At 41.6% G+C, this 21,689-nt stretch overlaps 3 protein-coding genes across 3 annotated transcripts in view; 2 read left to right on the forward strand and 1 right to left on the reverse strand.

Moving 5' to 3' along the window:
* Positions 1-1,025, forward strand: part of aimp1b (aminoacyl tRNA synthetase complex interacting multifunctional protein 1b) — a 2,601-nt gene extending 1,576 nt beyond the window's left edge. Inside the window, exons 5-6 of the mRNA XM_072696259.1 lie at positions 583-751; positions 859-1,025. Of these exons, the coding sequence (XP_072552360.1) occupies positions 583-751; positions 859-1,025 (336 nt within the window). The remainder of the gene's footprint in view (positions 1-582; positions 752-858) is intronic.
* Positions 1,026-2,155: 1,130 nt separating this feature from the next.
* Positions 2,156-12,203, reverse strand: LOC140576672 (NACHT, LRR and PYD domains-containing protein 3-like). Its single transcript, XM_072696205.1, has 12 exons — positions 12,000-12,203; positions 10,068-10,142; positions 8,159-9,953; positions 7,378-7,551; positions 7,018-7,188; positions 6,607-6,780; positions 6,170-6,343; positions 5,263-5,436; positions 4,900-5,073; positions 4,584-4,751; positions 4,247-4,420; positions 2,156-4,005 (listed from the first exon to the last, which is right to left on the reverse strand). Exons 1-12 carry the CDS (start codon positions 12,136-12,138, stop codon positions 3,828-3,830), a joined length of 3,570 nt encoding a protein of 1,189 aa, XP_072552306.1. The 5' UTR covers positions 12,139-12,203; the 3' UTR covers positions 2,156-3,827.
* Positions 12,204-12,962: 759 nt separating this feature from the next.
* Positions 12,963-21,462, forward strand: sgms2b (sphingomyelin synthase 2b). Its single transcript, XM_072696238.1, has 6 exons — positions 12,963-13,073; positions 16,956-17,601; positions 18,435-18,552; positions 19,248-19,401; positions 19,866-20,032; positions 20,442-21,462. Exons 2-6 carry the CDS (start codon positions 17,117-17,119, stop codon positions 20,625-20,627), a joined length of 1,110 nt encoding a protein of 369 aa, XP_072552339.1. The 5' UTR covers positions 12,963-13,073; positions 16,956-17,116; the 3' UTR covers positions 20,628-21,462.
* The last annotated feature ends 227 nt before the right edge of the window (positions 21,463-21,689 follow it).

Below are 21,689 nucleotides of genomic sequence, written 5' to 3' on the forward strand. Positions count from 1 at the left end.
CTAATATGAAGTGTAATATATTGTATACATTATAAAACCTGATTTATAGCAGTTGCTGTAATTTATAGTAATTGCTAGTTAATAAAAGCTCATTTCAAGATAAGTCAGTTGTATACTATATAATTATAGATGTAATATGTAATATAATAATTAGCAGCTACTTAACTACCAAGAACTAACCACTAATATGGTTTAAGAAAGACTTTAAACATCTCTTAAACCCCCATTAAAAACGTTATAGTTAGTATTTTAGATGTAAAAAGCCTAGATTAAATATTGTCTTGTACTGAGGAGAAGTGCTTAATGTACCCCCACCACTCAGCTTAAGTATTTGGGTTTATTTTGGGCTGTGTACTCTCCCATTTATAGCTCCTTAAGGTGTGTATGTGTGTGCTTCTACTTCAGCTGTTTAAGACCTTGTGTCTTAAGCAACAGCTGCCAGCTGCTTGTCCATGCGGCTCCTATGTGAATTTCATTGAAGGCCACAGTTCATATATATATATAGGGATAGGACTGGTATAACTGTATTACTGGAGTCAATGTACTGTACCTCATGCCTGTGGTTTGTGTGTGTGTCTGTAGCTACAGGACAGTCTGGCTGTACTCCTATGCAACGTAAAACCAGTGAAAGTGCGTGGGGTCCAGTCTCAAGCCCGGCTGGTATGTGCTGTCAATCAAGACAAGATAGAGCCTTTAGACCCACCCACAGGTGCACAGCCTGGAGACAGGGTCACCTTCCAGAACTACCCAGGTAACAGTCATATACGTAATCACCTGTAAAAAAAAAAAAAAAGGTGATAATAATCGTACGCTTAATTAATGACACCTGTAAAACATGTACCTGCTCTGTGCCTGCAGGAGAAGCGGAGAGAGAGCTGAACCCAAAGCGGCGGATTTGGGAGCGTTTACTGCCTGACCTGTGCACGGACGGCAAGGGAGTGGCCAACTATAAGGGCGTGGCTTTTGAGGTGCGGGGGAAGGGCCTCTGCCGAGCTGCTACAATCAGCAACGGAGGCATCAAGTAAAAGGACAAGAGTCGTCTGCATGGTTACCAGCATCTACACCCTACCACTGTTCTTCCATCATACACAACTGGTGCAACACAGTCCAGTGCTAAGATCAACCAGGACAGCTGAGCTTTGAATTGTTCCACAATGTCCAAAACAATAAGAACCATAATAAAATACAGAGCTGTAAAACATCTCACTGATATTCTTGAGTGATGCCACAGCCAACCGTAGCCAGACGTCTCAGAAAGCACAACTGATCTCACTCTTTTTTTGGGTGGGTAAGTACCCCCCCCCATTCCTCAGAGCGATTCTAGTCAGTGTGGATGTCCAATAGCTGATGTAACAGAACTGTCAGCTAGCATTCTCCAAATATAGCGACTATAGAGCTCCAATGAAATAGAATTAGAGGCAGTTTGAAAAAATGTGATGGAGCTTCATGTGTCATGGAGGCTGTACATGCTTGAGTACCTACTGTTTAGCATCACAACATCCAGCTGACCTGAGCTGAACAGAGTATATCTGATGTTTCCCAAGCACAGCTGGCTTATGTCACTGAACTGGTTTTGCCTGAGGTGGAAAACCCAGCCATTGCATGATTCCAAAATACTCACAGTAGCGTTAAATCCATGAGTGTAAAACATCCCTAACTCCACTCACACAGTGCAGGCAACACTGCACCTGACAGTACTTAAATCACTCTCCATGAGAAAGCAGCCCAGAGTGAGCCAAAGGCACCCTAAAGCTCAGCTAATCCTCCTGGAGCAGATTTGATCCTGGCTGATCTCTCTGGGGTTAACCTAGCAGATGGATAGAAGAGTAAAGGCTGCCTGTTGGACAGTTGGAGAACTTCCTGTGTCAATGCATTGCATGTCTATTGCAGCCTGGACCCTACTCTGTCCTGCAGGACCTTTGCAGGACCTTTGCAGGACCTTTCATGCAACATATCTTACTGGAATAGCCCAGACCCTCTGCAGTTAATGACCTTGGTTCCCCTGATTTTCCCTTTACGGTACCAAATGTAGAACAACAGAACAAGACGAAATATGTGGTTCCCTAACGATTATTTCAATTATGGAGGTATTTTTATTATGTGGCAGTGTGAGGAAGCTTTATCAAGTTCAAAGAACCTCAAAACAATGTAAAGATCCTGCACAAAATAGAGCCTTTATTTTAAAAAGAGTATCATAATAACACAGGTTAATAAAATAAAAAAATATATGATTTCATATCTATCATTTCAGAGGAAGGTGGCGGTCTAGTGGTGACTCTCAGTACTGCCACCTCCTGTCACAGTAAAATAATTGTCCTGAGCGTGATTTCTTTAGTTAAATGAGCTCATCTAGAATTATCAGTCTACACATGCATAATAAATAACTGACCAGTGCAGTGATTGTTCAGTCTACTCAGCTCAGTAACACTGCAATAAATATTGATCATAAAAATTACTGCCACCAAAAAAATGCAATTCTGCCAAGGGAACAGATGTAAATCCGCTCCTTTTTAACCCCTTAACCAGCCTATGGCACTTAAGGGGTTAAATTAAATGAAACACAACAATTTTTAACCAAAAAATTAATAAATAATGCATTTCACATTTCATATTTCACAATTCCCTTCTGTGGGACTATACGCTACATAACATGTAGCCTAAGGCTTTTCATAAATCACAGGGAAATCAGTGGATCTTCTAGCAGTAGCAGTAGACCTATACTAATTAACTGGCTGTTCACCCACCTGCTTATTTACACACATTTATTTTTGTAATTATTTACTGATATTTACAGCATAATAATTATATGAGGTTTTGGGCTACTTTGTTCACAGTTGTTATTTGCCACACCATTTTTATTCTGTCTTTAATCTGTAAAATCAATAATTAAAAAAATCTGTTACAAAAGATAAATTAAATACAGAACCAAATAAACATATTGTATATGGTATTTACATAAAAGTGTTGCATTTAGGACTGATATTACTAATTGCTCATGTTATTCTCAGAATATTTTTCAACTTTCTTACATTACATCACTTTCAGTAGGAAGTAGAAAAGGAACAATTTGAATCACAAGCTCCAGTTCCTCAAAAAAGCTTTCACTTTCATACTAACATATACAGTTTACATATGAAAAACATTTCTGGCATTTCCTGAATTAATAATGCAGTTACATGACAGGTAGAGTTCACATGCTATGGTGCATTCAGAAACCCTTTCCTTTTCAATCTGCAAAACCCAACCCAATAATCCACGTAATGCTTTGTTACTGATTAGGGCAGTTACTCATTGTGCATCAAAGTGCAGCAGAATATACATTAACAAATCTATGAATTTACATGAATAAACTAGGCTAAACATTTCAGTCCCTTCAGCTATAAGTAGTCCCTTTTCTGGTGTGACCCTCTCCTCATATCATCCAGTGTTTAGGGCTTAGATCAGGCTGGTTGTGTGTTATTAGAGGCTGTAAGACATGAACAAGATTCTCACAGCCAGCAAATATACAACATATGCTTAATCTGTCTTGTACATACGAGCAATGACCCACAAATGAGGTACCTGCCTGATCCATATTAGTCAAACCATATTTTTTAATATTAGGCTAGATATTAAGCTATATTAAATATTTGATGCAGCATCACCATCAGTTTCCCTATCATGCTCTACACACATCATCCCAGCCCTCCTCCTGGAGATCTACTTCCCTGCAGATTTCACCTTGTTATTTAAAGTTATTTCAACTTCAGGAATTGTATCATCAGCCTACACACAACAGTCAGGGTTGTGTCCCTTGTGTGGATTAAGTGATCAGTGTAAGTGATAGCTCACTCTAGTTTTTCCAGTCTGCAGTGAGGATTCCTCAGTAGATCAGAGAGGAGCTTCTTTGCTAACTCTCCTGGTTCATTGAGGGTCAGGTGAAGTTCTCTCAGGTGTGAGGGGTTTGATTTCAGAGCTTTAACCAGAGCAGCACAGCCTTCCCCTCTAATACTGCAGTTGTGCAGCCTGAGGAAAAAAAGAAATTCCTCACAGAACACATTTACATACAGTGTATCACCCCCCCACACACACACACACACATTCACACACTTAGTGTGTAACATGAAATCAAAGAAAGACTGTTATTGCAATGTTGTCTCAACGTCTCACACACACATCAGAAAACACTGAACAAATCAAACTACAACAGTGTGTCGTTGTCGAGTGCATATGTAGAAAAACCACAGAAAGGAAGTGATGGTCTGACCCCAGTTTTTCAAGTTTGCAGTGCAGATTCTCCAGTCCAGCAGAGAGCTTCTTCACTCCTGAATCTCGCAGTTGATTGTTTCTCAGGTCCAGTTCTCTCAGACTTGAGGTGTCTGAACTGAGAGCTGCGGCCAGAGCTGCACAGCTTTTCTCAGTGAGATCACAACCCCAAAGCCTGAGAGAGATCATAAGAACACATTTTACACCATGACAACCCACCAATATTACACAATGTTTTTGTAATATGACAAACTTTAAAATGTTTAAATAATAATAATAATAATAATAATAATAATAATATCAGCCCCTAGCTAACAAGCCTACTTCAATAATCTCACCTCAGTGTCTCTAGTTTACAGTCTGGGCTCTCCAGTCCAGCACAGAGCTTCTTCACTCCTGAATCCTGCAGTTCATTGTTACTCAGGTCCAGTTCTTTCAGACTTTTTGAGATTAGAGCTGATGCTATAGCAGTACAGCTTTTCTCTGTGAGATTACAGCCCCACAGCCTGCGAGAGAAACGTTGCTACATTAGAACATTGATCTACACACGCTGTACTTACACACCGAAAACAGCTCTGTAGATCACCCTGATAATACATACATTGTTTGTGTGTGTGAATGTGGATGTGTGTGTACAGTACTTCAGTAACTCACTGTAGTATCTCCAGTTTACAATCTGGATCCTTTAGTAGATCAGAGAGAACCTTCACTCCTGAATCTCCTGTTTTATTGAGACTCAGGCTCAACTGTCTCAGATGTGAAGGGTTTGATTTCAGAGCTAAGAGTAGAGCACCACAGCCTTCCTCTGTAACACTGCAGCCTTCCAGACTGCAAAGAGAAGAACACAAACATGTGAAATTGTGCATTTTAGGTGTAAGTGTGTTTTCTAACACATGCTGAGACATGAAACAAAATGCCGGACAAAGACATGTCATGTTTTGTCTGCACAAACACGTCTAATTGTCCGAAAATTGTGATAATTCATTAATTTTGTGTTAACAGAGACAGTCAGCTCACTGCAGTTTCTCCAGTTTACAGTGTGGATTCTCCAGTAGATCAGAGATCTGCTTAGCTCCGGACTCTCCTGGTTTACAGTAGTTAAGACTCAGCTCTCTCAGGTGTGAGGGGTTTGACTTTAGAGCTTTAACCAGAGCAGCACAGCCTTCCTCTGTAATACCGCAGCCTACCAGCCTGCAGAGAGGAGGAGAAAAACGCCTTGCATTAACACACAGCTTTAAACACACAGCTAAATATACACAGACGAAGCAAGGGTTGACTTCACTGGCTTTCAATATTCTGTTGCAATCTATTAGCTTTTACTTAATTATTTATTCCTCCTTAGTGACATTTGATTTATGATTCAAGATTCAAGAGTATTTATTGTCATGTGCACAGCAGAAACAAGCAGTTCCACTATACAAATGAAATTCTTACTTTGCAGTTCCTCCATTTACTCACATAATCTTATAAATATCAATACAAAAAGAGAGAAACAAAATAAGTTTAAATTATATATATATATATATATATATATATATATATATATATATATATATATATATATATATATATATATACCCTAAAGTACTCTAAAGTAAAGCCTGGTAAAAGTAAGTGTAAGTACAATAGTAAACAGTACTGGTACAACAGTAGCAGTGATATATGTAGCGGACTCATATTAATGGGTGCATGTCAGAGTTCAGCCAGTTCAGAGTGGAAGGGTGCAGGAGAGGGTTACATTTGGAATGTATTGCTCCAAAAAAGTAATCTTCATCATTATCTCTGGATCACATATTCACTATGGGTTTACAATAGCTAACTAAATATTAATCTGCCCACACAGTTCATAAAACAGTTCAGATTATCCTAGTCATCCTAATAACATGTACTGTGTGAGTTTAGAGAGGCACAGTCAGTAACTCACTGTAGTTTCTGTAGTTTACACTGTGGATCTTTCAGTAGATCAGAGAGCTCCATCACTCCTGAACATTTGAGTTTATTCCAGTTCATATTCAGCTCTCTCAGGTATGGGTGGTTTGGTTTTAGAGCTTTGATCAAAGCAGTACAGTCTTCCTCTGTAATCCCACAGTCACGCAGCCTGCAGAGAGAAAGGGAGAAACTAACACTAACACTTAGAGCTAACACACAGCTCAGAGTTTTACACACAGTCAGCTCAACACACAGTGCAGAAAACCTTCTGTTGAAGTAGCCATGACATAAACCACAGTTAAACCACCAGAGTGCTACACTTAACATCGCCCAGATCATCTGACTGCTGCAATTTCACATCATCTCATTTTCTTTTCTACCTAACTAAGACACTCCAGTGGGGAGGGGGGGCATAGTAGGTCAGTAACTCACCATAGTTTCTCCAGTTTACAATCTGGATCTTTCAGTAGTTTAGAGAGTGCCTTCGCTCCTGACTCTCCTGGTTTATTGTCACTCAGATTCAGTTCTCTCAGGTGTGAGGGGTTTGATTTCAGAGCATTAACCAGAGCAGCACAGCCTTGCTCTGTAATACTGCAATCTTCCAGACTGCAGAGAGAAGGAGAAACACTTTTCATACTATCAGTTTAATGCATGCATATATACTGTTAGTACTACATATACTGAAGTATAATGTATTAATGCATGCATTATGACTAAATTAAGTGAATAGTGATGATTTTCATGTAACAATGGCACATGTCAAAGTCCTTTACATTAAGAAAAACAGCTCAGGTTATCCAGATCTTCTTAAAATGTGTGTGTGAATAACAGTCAGTATCTCACTGTAGTTTCTCCAGTTTACAGCGTGAATCCTCCAGTAGATCACAGAGCTCCTTCACTCCTGACTCTCCTAGGTTGTTGTAGTTCAGATTCAGTTCTCTCAGGTGGTAGGGGTTCAATTTCAGAGCTTTCACCAGAGCAGCACAGCCTTCCTCTTTAATACTTTTACATACTCTTTGGAAATGGACAGAAAAACACATACAGCACACCACACACACACACACACATACATATCATACTTACAGAAACATATTGCAGTACTAACAGTACATAGTGGGGACCAACAGTGTCCATGCAAATCTGGTGACTTTTAATACTTTTGCACGGCACTGTATATGTAAGTGAGCATGCATAGTGCATCACCTCAGTGTCTCCAGTTTACAGTCTGGATTCTCCATTCCTGCAAAGATCTTCTTCACTCCAAAGTCCTGCAGTTCAATGTTGCTAAGGTCCAGCTCTCGCAAACTTGAGGCATTTGAGTTGAGAGCTGAAGCCAGAGCTGCACAGCCTTTTTCTGTAAGATTACAGCGATGCAGCCTAAGAGAGAATGAGGACTTATCAGAAACCTGCTCAGATACATATTCAGACACACATACAGTACAAAATATTGTGGGCTATAAGGGCATGAATTGACACTGGCCTCACCATGGTCCTTTGAAGAAGTCTAGCAACAAGAAATGTTAGGGAGAAGGGAGATGTTAGGTTTTGTGATAACCAGCTATTTAGATGTATTGATGTTCAGTCAAGCAGTTGATCAGCCTTTTTTCACTGTAATGATGAGAACTGTACGGATCTGTAGTCTCCAAGGCTTATTACAGGCATATTATTCAGTAACTACAGGACTTCTGTAGAAACTGGTGGGGCTATTCCCTTGTAAGGCATGTAACAGCCACTTTCGTCCAGCAGGCCAAAGGCTTTTTAAGGTGATGATTAAAATGTTAAATAAAACTGGACTTGAACCTTGCAGAACCTCTAACAATGCCTGTACACTGAAATGAGAGTTTATATTTGTTTGTCTACTGATTTTATATATTATCCACTTATTTCTGCAAAATCAATGATTCCAGCTTTAATAACAAAATGTATTACTACTGCATTACATTAAACACAGTGCAGAGAATCAATTACAAATGAAAATACTCACACAACTTTCCTAGATGCTTTGGCCACTGGGAGCAGCCTCAGAAGGCATTCCTCTGATGGGTGATATTTAGCCAATTCAAACTCATCCAACTCTTCTTGTGAATTCAGCAACACAAACACCAGAGCTGACCACTGAGCCGGAGAGAGTCTAGCTCCACTGAGACAGCTGTCATCACCTTTCCTCAGGTATGATTGCACTTCCTGCACTAGAGAATGGTCATTCAGTTCATTCAGACAGTGGAACAGGTTGATGGACTTCTCTGGAGAGAGATTCTCACTGATCTTCTTCTTGACGTACTTTACTATTTGATCATTTCTGCGTGAGATGTTTTCCGTTGGTGGCAAAAGGCCTCGTAAAACAGTCTGATTAGACTCCAGTGAGAGGCCCATAAGGAAGCGGAGGAAAAGGTCCAGGTGTCCATTTTTACTCTCTAAAGCCTTGTCTACTGCACACCTAAGGAACTCCGACATTTGTGTTTTTCTGAAAAAGTGAAAAATCCCAGAGGCTCGCTTCAGCAGCACATTTCGTTTGTCACAGATGAAGGAAAGAAATGCAAATAAAGCAGCAAGAAACTCCTGAACACTCAGATGTACAAAGCTGAACACCCTCTCCAGATGTAGCCCAAACTCCTCTCTGAAGATCTGGGTGCACACTCCTGAATACACAAGCAGATCCTCAACATCAACTCCACACTCTTTCAGGTCTTCCTCGTAGAAGATCAGGTTGCCCTTTTCCAGCTGTTGGAAAGCCAGTTTCCCCAGTGCCAGAATACTCTCTCTGGTCCGATGAGGATCAATGTCACTTTTTCCTTCATATTTCTGGCTGCTGTGTTTGATCTGGAAGTTCAGGAAGTAGATGAACATCTGGGTCAGAGTTCTGGGGGTCTCTCCACTCTCTGCTTCACTCAACATCTCCTCTAGAACAGTGGCTGCAATCCAGCAGAAGACTGGGATGTGGCACATGATGTAGAGGCTTCTTGAGGATTTTATGTGTGTAATGATTCTTTCAGCAAGGCTCTGATCACTGATCCTCTTCCTGAAGTATTCCTCTTTCTGAGGGTCGCTGAACCCTCGGATCTCTGTTACCTGGTCAACGTACTGAAGCAAGATCTGATTGGCTGCTGCCGGTCGAGAGGTTATCCAGAGGAGAGCAGATGGAAGCAGCTTCCCCTTGATGAGGTTTGTCAGCAGCACATCCATTGATGCTGGCTCTCTTGCGTCAGATAAAATCTCATTTTTCTCTAAATTTAACGGAAGTCTGCATTCATCCAGACCATCAAAGATGAACATGATTTTGAAGTCGGCACACTCTGTTAGGTTTATTAATCCAAACTGTTTTACTTTTGGAAAAAAGAGGTAAATAAGTTCCACCAGACTGAGTGTTTTCTCCTTTACCAAGTTCAGCTCCCTAAAAGAAAGTGGCAATACGAGGCCGATGTCCTGATTGGCTTTTCCTTCAACCCAGTCCAGAATGAACTTCTGCACAGAGACCGTTTTTCCGATTCCAGCAACTCCTCTCGTCAGGACAGTTCTGATGAACTTTCCTGGAAAGGATTTAAAGATGTCATTGCAGTCGATGGGTGTCTCCTGCTTTGTTTGTCTCCTGGATGCTGTTTCAATCTGTCGGACCTCGTGTTCATTGTTGACGTCTCCACTCCCGCCCTCTGTGATGTAGAGCTCTGTGTAGATCTTATTCAGAAGTGCTGAAGTTCCATGATGTGAGATTCCTTCATTAATAATTTTACATTTCTTCTCCAGGTCAGACTTGTGTGTTTGTTTACACACAATAATATATTCTGGTTAAGCAGACACAGACACGGCACAAAAAATAGAATAGGTCAGGTTTCAGAATTGCTTCTGAGCTTCTAACTTTCTGGTGTAGACTTAAGTTCAGATTTCTACATACAGACCTTCAGTAAGAGCTGGAGCCCCAGGAATACTTCCATCTCGAATTGTGCTGGTGCTGGAACTAGAAGTTTCCTGAGCTGGATGGACGATAAAATAAAATCAAAACTTTATCAAAGGGATGATTGACCACCTTTATGTCTAATACAATGCAAATCTCTAGACTTTTAAAAAATAAACAAGCTATACATGAAACAGTCAAAATGCTCCACCACTGCCTGAGAAATACACACATTTAAACATCCGAGCAGAGTTATGGGTTGATTCCCAAGACTAGCTAGGCCTGTCACAATAATTAATTTTTTTTGTGTATACTGTTCTAAAAATAATTACGCTAAACAATATTGCGATTTGACAACAATATGACCAAATGCCACTGATATAATGATAATATGATAGCATAACAATGCAATCACATCCTTTTAAATAAACATTTTATTATTAATGATATTCAGACATTGGAATATAACAACTGTTAAATACTGTTACAAAAGCTGACATACCGGCTAATTTACATTAATGAGCTCCTCCCGCTAAGCAAACACAATGGCAATATCAAGGTCAGTAAAAAATGATTGCGGTCCATATACTGTACGATAAGTGGATAATGTGATTATCGTGACAGACCTAGTTCTAATCACTGATCACAACTTCAAGAACTGACTGTTTACCTGCTGTCTGACATATCTCACCCCTTGACTGGTGCCACTGTCAGTGGTTTTGGTGTAATGAAGTAATGTCCTGCATTTCTTGGATCAGTTAAGTTTCTTTCCCCTGTCAGTGATGAACACTGGTTTAATCATCTGAAGTTCAGAGCTTCTGAAAGAAGTCTGAATCCTTTTTCTCTGGGTTTGCAGCAGACTGGGCCTCTGTCGATGCTGGTGAACAACAATACGGGCACTACCTGCCACTATCTGCACGATGCTCTCCCTCAGCTGAGCTAGTGGGAGTGTTACTTCAGCTGCTAGGTGCTCTGGTCTTTGTAGCAGGCTGGTAGCTCTGTGTTCCAGCTGCACCTTAAAACACTGTTGTTCTCCAGGATTCATGTCTGATGCCATTGCCACTGTAGCTAGTTTGTTTGCATGACTGTATCTTTGAGATACATTGAAACACCTTTTAGGACAGGCTGTAATCCCACCTCTGACCTGCTGTTCCTTCACTGTAGGGCCCGAAACTGTAAAATCAAACAAACTAAATCGTGGCTCATTATTACAACTGACTACAGCAAGCTGAGTCTGAATACACACTAGTGTATAGTCAATAGCTTCTTTACAACATGAGCAAATATTACCTAGGTAAATGCATTAAAGAGCATCATGTTACTGCAATTTATCACAGCATGTACTTATAAAAACTAATAATATTAATTATTATTTTAAAAACAAATAAAATTCGAATGCAGTTGACATGGTAAGAGCGAATGTGTGTCGAATGTCGAATATCAAAGCAACATTACTGTGGTTTAATTTTTATGTGGTGGTGATGGTGGTGGGGGGGGTCAGGCAGTGTGTATGCTCTGGATGTTTACTTCTTGCAGAACAAGAAAAACAAATAAAACACAAAAAATAATTCAGTGAATGATAAAAGTTTAAGATGTAAATAATAAAAAAAAATTTAAATACATTTTTGGAGCCACTTTTAGTCACAGTCCCTTAGACTTGTCCTAACAACCTGTTATGAGGAGTTAGACATCAACATGAAATCCTTGGAGAATCACTTTAAAGGTATAAGAAATATCTCATACTTCATCAAATAGAGAGAAACACACAGACAGGATGAGGATATGGGTCTGGATCTGCTGCAGTCATGCTTGGCATTAAACCTGCACTAGCAGTCAGGAGAGCACACCTGTGTACCCCACCTCAGCATATAACTGACAGTGTGGTCATAATGTCCAGCAAGGACGAGTCTCGTGTTTCTCAGATGACGTCACTTACCTGGGTACACGTTTTTGATGTTGACTGTCAGGGAGCCGTGGACAGTATTCCTATAGATCAAAGGAGCACAGACAGATCCTCCTGCCGTGAGGCTGGTCTGGAGAGAAGCTGGGAGGTCTGGAGGGGGAACTTCCATCATCTACCTGAAACCCATGTGGTCCTTAAATAAGCATGTCTCTGCTTTCTCTGGACACATTATTGGGGAGGTTCTCTCCTTGCTGAAGGCTGCTGAACGCTTTTGCTGAAGGCTGCGCTTTCATTTTAGACCGGATGAGTTCACCACACCAGGAGGAAGTGCAGCGATTTGCATACCCAGCCAGCCAGACTGAGGGGTGATCTGTTAGATGTAATCTGTTAGAGATCTGTTAGATGCAAAGAGCAGCTCTGCTTTCACAGCTTCTAAGTAAGCTGTGGTTAGGATATATTTTTATTAATTTTAATTATAACTTTCTTCATCCCAACCAAACCTTAGCTATTTTCTAATCCATATGGAAATCGATATTTAAATGCATGGTAAAAAGTAGTCTGCAGTCCTGATATTGTGTGTTTGGTGGCTGTATATTTATAAAATATATTTATATCGATTTTCTTCTAAATAAAAAAAAATAAATTTGACCGCAAAAAAAAACAACAACAAAAAAACACCACCTGTCTCTGTTAGCGTTATGCGCCCTCTACAGGACAAAGGCGGTAAAATCCTCAGACTGCGTGAGAAAGGACCCAAACTGAGAGCAGATCCATGAAGACGTGTTTCTGTGATGCTCCTCTGAATGTAAGATGTTTGGGGTGAAGCACAGGGGGGAAGGTGGCTGTACAGGGCTGTGTTCACATGGAAAACTCTGGAGGACTATTTCTAGGATATGACTCATCACAAGTGCACACTTACAGGTGCAGCGTTGTCCGGAAGGGGCGGGGCTTTGTCGCAGGTGGGCGTGGTGATGACAGGTGAAGGTTTCAGCTCAGCAGCAGCTCGACGGTTCCGAGTGGAGAGCGAAAGAGGACGGGAGTATCTTCAGGCTTCGCTTCAGACTGAACTACAGCCAGGTTCTCCTGACTCAGACCTCCAGGAGTTGGGTAAGTACTTTGATGTGTTAAATAAGGAGGGGGGGGGGGGTCACATCTGCACGTCTGATTATTATTATTATTATTTATTTTTAATAATTGACTTCTATAGAGTCAGTCAGGTCTGGTGAACATGCTGAAGACTGGGTTGAGCTGTATCGAGTAAAGTAGGTTTGACTGACTGGTTGTGCAGAACCAGGTTCTGCTGGAGTCAGATGCCTGTTTACACTCGTTAGAGAACCTGGATTAAACACTCTGACACCACTTTGGACCAGTTTCAAATTAAATTGGACTTTCAACCATTGAAAGGTTCTTCACACATAGATCACTTTTGCAAAAAATGTTCTTTATAAAATCATAAATGGCACAAAGAACCGTTATAGCACCTTTATTTTCAGTAGTGGAAGTTTGGAAAAGTGAGAAGTGGGAAGTGAAAAGTATTGGATGTATTGGATTCAAACCATTGATTCGGGTCTTCTCGAGAAGAAGTATTGAGTTGCAGTAGAGGAACTCTGGAGCCTGGAGGTGTGTAGAGTACTCTAAACCACACTCAGGCTGACATATTGTTACTTTTAAAATAATAATAACAGTAATAATGCGGTAAAAATACATTTCCTAAAAAAACCCATGAGAACACGACTAAGTAACATCTAGAACAGCAGTGCAGCTTCTTCTGGAGTCTATCCAGCATCTCTCAGCACAGAGACTGAAGTGTGTGAGAGTGTGTGAGACTGGAGGTACAGGAGTGATCTACAGTACAGCAGTTCAGGAGGACCAACCCACCAACATAAACCCAGAAAAGATCATCAGGAGATGAATACTAAGTGTGTAGTGTTGCAGTATGAGCACTTCATCACTCCCCTCCATCTACACTAAAATATGAGTTCTGTAGAAGAACCACTCTTAGTTCTCTGAAGAATAGTGTTTTCTCATCAAGTAAACCTTTAAAAGGTTCTTCACCTTCGAAGCCTTCACAAGCGTGGTTCTTTAGGGGACTAGAAGAGGTTCTTCTGTAGCATTGCTCCATGAACCCTTTGTAACGTTGTTATACTTTATAGAGTCCACAATTTATGCAGCCAAACAGCAGCTCCAATCCAGCAATGATTAGCTTTTACTACTCAGTCATGTGTGGGTTGGAGTTGAATGGTGGAGGTGGTGGTGATGGTGGTGGTGATGGTAGGGAGGGGTGTTGAGATGTGCCGCGGTTCCTAAATCCATTTTTAAGCCACGTGACTGGGTAAAGGTGGTGCAGATTGGTGCAGTCTGCAGGTTTTTAAAGTGATATGATCAATACTAGTCCATTTTAGCTTCTAGATGGATGCTATTATGGTTCTTTCCAAAGGAAGCAAATCCATTTCAGGGCAGTTGAAGGTTGCCAGATCGATGGGTATCACAAAATTAGCCTAGGCTAATGTGACGTGTATTTTTAGGTATAACTCTGAAGTCAGTGCTCAATTCGGTTTTCAGTCTGCTGATACCAGTGTGGCTTCAGTGTCACTGTGCATCCTTAGGACTGTTAAACCGGTTTCAGATCAGTGCAGTCTCTGTATGGAAACTGAGCTTCAGCGTTCTTGTGATGTAATAAGACACATTTACATTTATCCACCTAGTCGCCCTGCAGCAGTGTAGGCCGGCCCGTTCACACTCTAATAAGAAGAGTATCAGTAAGGTGCAGTAACCAAATAGCCTTATGCTGCGTTCCATTTGCCTTGGAAGTCGGATGTGGGAGCATATTCCAGTTAATTCCAGTTAATTTGTACACTATTACGGAAATTGTACACTTTTTCTAAACATAAAAAAACAGCTGAAGTCCTAGGAGTTTACCACTTGTTATGTCCCATGTAGATATTGTCCCGGGTTAGCATAGTTAGTTATACCAGTTGATAACAACAATTACACAGTACTTTACACATCTACACACCATGGACACACATCCACAGGTAGACGTTGGACAGTACTGGGTGTACACTGGCTTTAATAAGACACAGGTAGATAGAAGTGCTGGTAAACGGTGTAACACTGCTGTTTTTACTACTGTTGCTGTGCAGTGCGGCCATGTTGGAGGCGTTCCAGTTTAAATTCCTTACTTGAAACTCGGAAAATCAGACATTCCAGGATATGGGAACCTTCACAACAGACAGTAAGTGCACAGTAGATTGAGTTCAAGGCTGAAAACAATACCGTATTAAAATCACTGCACCGTTAGTACTGGAACAGTGGAGCTCTGGATGCATTGACTTAAAAAGTTGTGGAAATAGTATTTCAGAAAGTGTGTGTGTGTGTGTGTGTGTGTGCTCCTGTAGGCCGCAGGGCAACGCTTAGGTAGGCCTTTCTCACCGTTGTTGTGTAATAAACTCACACAGACTTTGAGGAGATTTTCATGGCCTTAGTCATCTGCAGGGCTTTTAAGAGCTGATCTCATGGCTCAAAGTCTTGAGCTTCTGTCAACACCAGAGATTGATTTGCAACGTCTTTCTGATTCGATTTCCTAAAGCCCACAGAGGGAGAGACAGCGAGAGAGAGACAGCGAGAGAGAGAGAGAAAGCACGAGAGAGAGATAAACCCTGTGTTGAGTGAAAGAATGTGACTGTGTGAGTACAGACAGGTTTCAGCTGGGCGTGCCAGCTCAGGTTTACCTTCGGTCAAACACACACAGTTTCTCACACCTCACAGCCTTTTGTGAAGTTCCTTAGGAAAGACACGCCCTTGTTTGCTGCCTACACTGAAACACACACGCATACACATATACACACACAAATGCATGCATACACACCATCACCCACAGTCTGACTGATACTCATACAGTTCTGCTGTCAGGTTTAAATTGTGATCATACCTGTATGAAGGTGTGGCTTCCTCTAATGCCAGTTCAGCACCTGAGAGCGAACTTACCGCCACTTTTGAACAAAAGCTTTGATCTCTATTTCTGTTTTGTTTTTGTTGTTTTTTTCAATAAAATTGGAAAACACTAGTCTTTACAATCTGTGAATTTCATTATTAATGGACCAATAGAAATCCTCCAAAATGACGTAATGAGTCTTTTTACTTTGACTTTCATTGAAAGTTCAGAAAAGGCTTTTTGTCCTGTTGCCGTGTCCTGTTGTACGACCTACAGCAGGACGCTAAAGTAGCCGTGGATAGATTAGTGTGTGTCAGGGTGTTGATGTGACGTGGCGATACCAGTGAGTTGCGCTGGAATCTGCACATAAAAGCTGTTAGCAAGAATGTGGAAAACTGATAACTGCATCCGGCACAGGCTAGGAAATGACCTACAGCAGCAGCAGTAGAGTCTAACCTGCCCAGATGAATTCAGCTCATTTCCTGCTGGAGCTCAGATTAAATCAGCAGGTGAACGCGGCTCTTTTAGCCTGGGATTGAACCCTATTTGGTTTTACTCGGGCCGCTACAGTGCTTTACATGAAAAATGATTAGATCTGTGATTTAAATCCAGTATGAATCTACAGAAAGTGAGTTTACCTCTGTGATTGCCAGGCCTTGACGAAACCTCTAGTCTTCAGCATACTCTGAATACTGGCTGACAGCTAAGGGTGTGGGTCAGTGTTGTGTTGGTCAGGCCTTAATGAGCATATATTTCATAAATCTCATTATCAGAACATTGGAGTTCTTAACATCCAAAATGAGGTTCTAATGAGGTTCTAACAACATCAAAATGCAGCCTTGCTGTTCAGAAACCACAGAGACTGTGTCTAAACATCAGTGCATCACATGAACATCTGAGCATTCAGCCAGTGTATCTGACTGGGGTTTGCCAACTTTCTTCAGTGAAGGTTTTTTCCCTTCCCCAAAATCCATCACTGCTGTTTCTAACTGGTGAGTCATTCTCTCTCTCTCTCTTTCTCTCTCTCTTTCGCTCTCTATCTCTCTCTACTCCAGGTCAGTGGAGATAACCTTTCGCGCAGGAGGAAAAGCAGGACAGGCCGAAGCTCCTAAGACACGTTTTCTCTGGAGTTTTCTGCCACTCAAAGGAGATTGCTGACCTGAAGGGGGCTCTACGTGTGTGTGTTGGGTTGTGCGTGTGTGTGTGTGTGTGTGTTATGGCGGCATCTCAGTTTCCTGACTCAGGAGAGCACCGTAGTGACCGCGGCGGCCGCCATGTTGAAGTGACAGTCACGGACAATTCCCACCCCCGGGCCACGCCCCCCAGACTGAGCCACCCTGCATCAGATAAGCCTGATGGCAACGATCAGTCCTCACGGCTGTCCCGAGGTTTTGCAAAAGTCCTGCGCAAGAACCAGGATTACATCCGCATCAGTGTTCCAGAGTCCAGGCTGGAGCGCCTGCCCCAAGAGTGGTGGAAAACAGGCGTGGTCTTCATTTGGGCGGGGCTTAACCTGTTCTGCACCACCGTTATGATTACCATAGTCAACGATAGAGTTCCCGATAAGTCAGAGAACCCACCACTGCCGGATAAGTTCTTCGACTATATACCTCGCCTGGAGTGGGCCTTCAAGGTCACTGAGGTCAACGGCATGATCCTGGTCATCGTCTGGTTCTTTCAATGGCTCTTCCTCAAACACAGGTGAGGGTTTTAAAATTGTGCTCTCCTCCTGATGGGCTGGAAACTGGTATTGACTATTTTCCAGTTGGTTATTTTGGTTTCCAGTCAAACAGAGATGAAAAAGTGCTGGATTTGAGTGGTGGTGATGTCGTCTGTGAACAGAGTTTTCATTAAAAATGACTGAGTTATATTAGAAGCAGCACAGTGGGTAATTATATGCTAACTAAATTGAGGATGAGAGCTGCAGGCTACAGCTACATACACACACACACACACACACACACACACATATATATATATATATATATATATATATATATATAGTTTACAGTCATAAATTTGCAGATAATGATTTGTTTGACTTTCTGTTTTCATCCAAACTCAGCAGACATTGTTGGTTTAGCTTCTTTTAAAAGGTTTAAGGAGGTTTTCCTCAAGCCATAGAGAGGTGTTATTAAGGTGTAATAACACTACAAGGAATGGAAGTTTCAGGGATTAAACCAGAGTGAAACAGTGGTTTTAATAACAGTTGACCACATTTGAACCCATTATAATTAGACACAGTATCATCACCATAAACCAATCAGAGCAAGCCGTGTAGCAATTTTCTCATCATCATAAAAAATCTAGATGTTGGACATAAAAGTGTTAAAACAAAGTGTTCACTCTTTGGACCAATCCAAAATTACCAAAATGACCAAATTATTTTGAATTTAGTTATTAAATACACATTTTAGCTCAAATTTAGCTATACTTGTATAATATTTTGTTCCAACGATAGCGACTTGTCGTCTAGAAGGTCACATGTAATAAACATTACATATCTGTGTGTGTGTGTGTGTGTGTGCATTCAGATCCATTGTAGGACGGAGGTTTTTCTTCCTGATGGGGACACTCTATCTGTACCGCATGGTCACCATGTACATCACCACACTGCCCGTTCCCAGCACGCACATGAACTGCGCTCCCAAGGTGAGAGGAGTCAGACAGGTCTGCTTCACCCACCATCACCCCCATGGTATCACCAATATCACCCCTCTGTTGTAGCATCCCTGGTCTTATTTCAGGCTAATTGACATCTCAGTATTGCTGGATGGACATTAGGAACATGCCTTGTCCCTAACACCGTGTCCCTCTACTGGACAGGGATATGTTGTCTGGCTAAACTGTGCTGGCCTGGAGCCTTGATTTGTGTCCGTACTTTTGTCCTAGTTTATAGACAACAGTGAGTCATACAGTGTCAGAAACCACACAATCAAGTCTATTCGGGATTGCTGAACAGGAGGGCCGTGGTCTAGACAACCTTTTTCAAGTCCAAGACTTAAATTTAGTCCAGAGTGTTTCTGAAGGCCAAATGGAAGATTAAACTAAGACTAAGAAAACCTGAGTTCAATGACTAACAGATCCAAGACGGAGATGACGGAGGAGGTGGGAGGATATCTCTAGTCTTGAAAGTGGTCAGAAAAGTATGTGATGATTTAGCATGTTAGCACCGTGCTAATTGGTGGGGTCTAAGTGAAATGGGTTTATCACCAAAATAAAGGCAAAGATAGCTGGATCTGGAGGGTGTAGACCAGTAGGGGGTTGTAAACTGGTGCTATCTGATATTCACTTCACACCTTAATATCTCTCTCTCTCTCTCTCTCTCTCCCTCTGTCTCACTCTAGCTGGATGGGGACTCTATAGGGATGGTTCATCGTGTTCTGCAGTTGCTGTCTGGAGGAGGTCTGTCCATCACTGGCTCTCATATGATGTGTGGAGATTTTCTCTACAGTGGACACACCGTTATGCTCACGCTCACCTTCCTCTTCATCAGAGAGTGTGAGTCACCACCATCATCATTATCATCATCATCATCCCTGCTGCATTTATGTATATGTTAAACATTACTACTATTTACTACTATTCAGAGATGGAAAATTCTGGTCCAGAAAACAAAAAAACTGCACTTTGGAGGAAGGGTAATTAGAGGAAGGGTCATAGAGCTCTCCAATCATCAGCTCATTGATTCCTCATCCATTTAGGTTGAACCATGTTCTGATGAAAGGTGACTGGTTTAACTGTAGTTCTGGTTAAGATAGAACATCGCTGCACAGAAGGACAGATGTAAACAGCTGTTATACTCGGAGCGTTTTGGTGTTGCTGTAAGGACGAGGTGTAAGGGCTAACCTCTACGTTCGGCTGGATCTGTGTCTGTGTAGTGTATTGTTTATTGTTGTTTACCTCTTTGCAAAAAAAAGTTCTCCAAGTTAATTTTATTGTTTGTTTTTTTCCCTCCTCTACAGACTCCCCCCGCTCAATGTGGTGGTATCACTTGATCTGCTGGTTGCTAAGTGCAGTGGGCGTGGTCTTTATCCTGGTTGCTCATGAGCACTACAGCGTAGATGTGGTTGTGGCTTACTTCATCACATCCCGACTCTTCTGGTGGTACCACACCATGGCCAACAACCAGGTGAACAAAGCACGCAAACAGAGAACCTCCTGTTTTTTCTCTAGAGCTGTGCTCCACAAGAACCTGACTGTGCTTCACCTTCAGTGTCTCTGAGACCATAGAAGAACCAATTGTTTTCTTCACATGCTTGAGTGTGAAGAACCTTTTAAAAGTCTTAACAAGGTCTAAAAATGATGTAAATATTCTTCAGCTCACCATTTGCATCTCTATTACAAACATGGTTCTTCACGGAACCAAAAGTGGTTCTTCTTGGTGTTGCTTGAAGAACCGCGTAAGGACCTTTATTGTTAGAAGTGTAAGCTCATAAAAAGCTTAATCTCTGTGTTTAGTGATTGTGCTATGTCTGAAATTACTGTCTGAAGATATTTGCAGTATTTTGACCTGTCTGTCTGTCTGTCTGTCTGTCTAGTCTCTGAGGGACTCTCCTCATAACTATCTGAACAAGGTGTGGTGGAGATTCTTCTTCAGGTTCATGGAGAGAAACGTTAGAACCACAGTTCCCTGCACGTTCTCCTGGCCTGTGTCCGTGCCCTCTGTCTGCTTCAAAATGCCCTGTGGGAGATACTCCATAGTCCAGAGCGTCCGGGAAGAGTGAGGAAACACTCACACATAAACACAGGGGTGGACACTGTGGACACTGTGGACACTGTGTTCTGTATTATAGTATGGCCTGCAGGTGTTTCTCTCACACACACCAGTCAGACTGTGAGACTGCTAGTGGGTGTGTGCATGTGTGTGCACGTGTGTGTGCACATGTGTGTGTATGTGTGTGTGGGAGTACCAAAATATCATAAAAAGAGGGTAAAAAGCAATGGTAGAAGTCCAAGGAGGGGTGTGTGAGATTTGTTTACATTGAAATAGGTTTTATTTCTTTGCCTGAAGAATTAAACCGGCGTGTGTGTGTGTGTGTGTGTGTGTGTGTGTGTGTTTGTGTGTGTGTGTGTGTGTGTGAGTTTGAATGCAAATACAACATGTACAGGCATGTCACACAATGGCTCCTTTCCAAATCACACACACACTGCTGTTGTGCCTGAACTGATCTCAAAGCCCTACTTCACACACTCTCTCACATATGCACACACCCCTGTGTGCAGCGCTGTGCTCCTTAGAGCATGTTCTAAAGCTGTGTGTGAATCTGCGGTGAGGATGAAGGAAGTGTGTTGTTTCTGTGTATCTGTGTATCTGTGTGTGTGTGTGTTTGTTTGTGTGTTTGGACTCTGTACCTCAGTCCTGCGCTGTGTTTACCGTTAACGCTGCCGAGCGCGAGATCAGCCAGACGTTTATTTACTGAAGTTACTGAAGAGACTGTTCATCGCTGTGTACTGTTCTTAGTTTCACTGTAATGATCCGTTGCCTTAAAGACATGTGATATCAACGTTGATTTATGATTAAATATGTTTATGTTAAATAATAAACTATTTTTCTATGAAGTCATGAGATCCTGAGACTTATTCTAAAAGTTAGTGTTTAAATATAACACTATACAACTTGCTTAACTGTCAATTTTACAATCCAACACTAAAGCCAACATTTGCCAAGTTTCAAAGTACTATAACAGATCTGATTTCCTGTTGGGCTTTTAAAGGATCCATATGGAATTCTCTCGCTTCATATATTTGAGTGAGTTACCGAGGAGGGGACACATGAACTCAAGGTG

The sequence above is a fragment of the Salminus brasiliensis genome, chromosome 14, assembly GCF_030463535.1.
Source record: "Salminus brasiliensis chromosome 14, fSalBra1.hap2, whole genome shotgun sequence".
Taxonomy (NCBI): Eukaryota; Metazoa; Chordata; class Actinopteri; order Characiformes; family Bryconidae; genus Salminus; species Salminus brasiliensis.

Bases quoted from the DNA above. Each gene is read 5' to 3' on its own strand.
- LOC140576672 (XM_072696205.1), bottom strand. From the start codon at position 12,138: ATGATGGAAGTTCCCCCTCCAGACCTCCCAGCTTCTCTCCAGACCAGC. The intron at 7,552-8,158 runs GTGAGTATTTTC...ATTCTCTCTTAG, and splicing joins AAAGCATCTAGGAAAGTTGT to GCTGCATCGCTGTAATCTTA. The intron at 4,421-4,583 runs GTGAGATTATTG...GATCTCTCTCAG, and splicing joins TGTAAACTAGAGACACTGAG to GCTTTGGGGTTGTGATCTCA.
- sgms2b (XM_072696238.1), top strand. From the start codon at position 17,117: ATGGCGGCATCTCAGTTTCCTGACTCAGGAGAGCACCGTAGTGACCGC. The intron at 18,553-19,247 runs GTGAGAGGAGTC...GTCTCACTCTAG, and splicing joins ACATGAACTGCGCTCCCAAG to CTGGATGGGGACTCTATAGG. The intron at 20,033-20,441 runs GTGAACAAAGCA...CTGTCTGTCTAG, and splicing joins ACACCATGGCCAACAACCAG to TCTCTGAGGGACTCTCCTCA.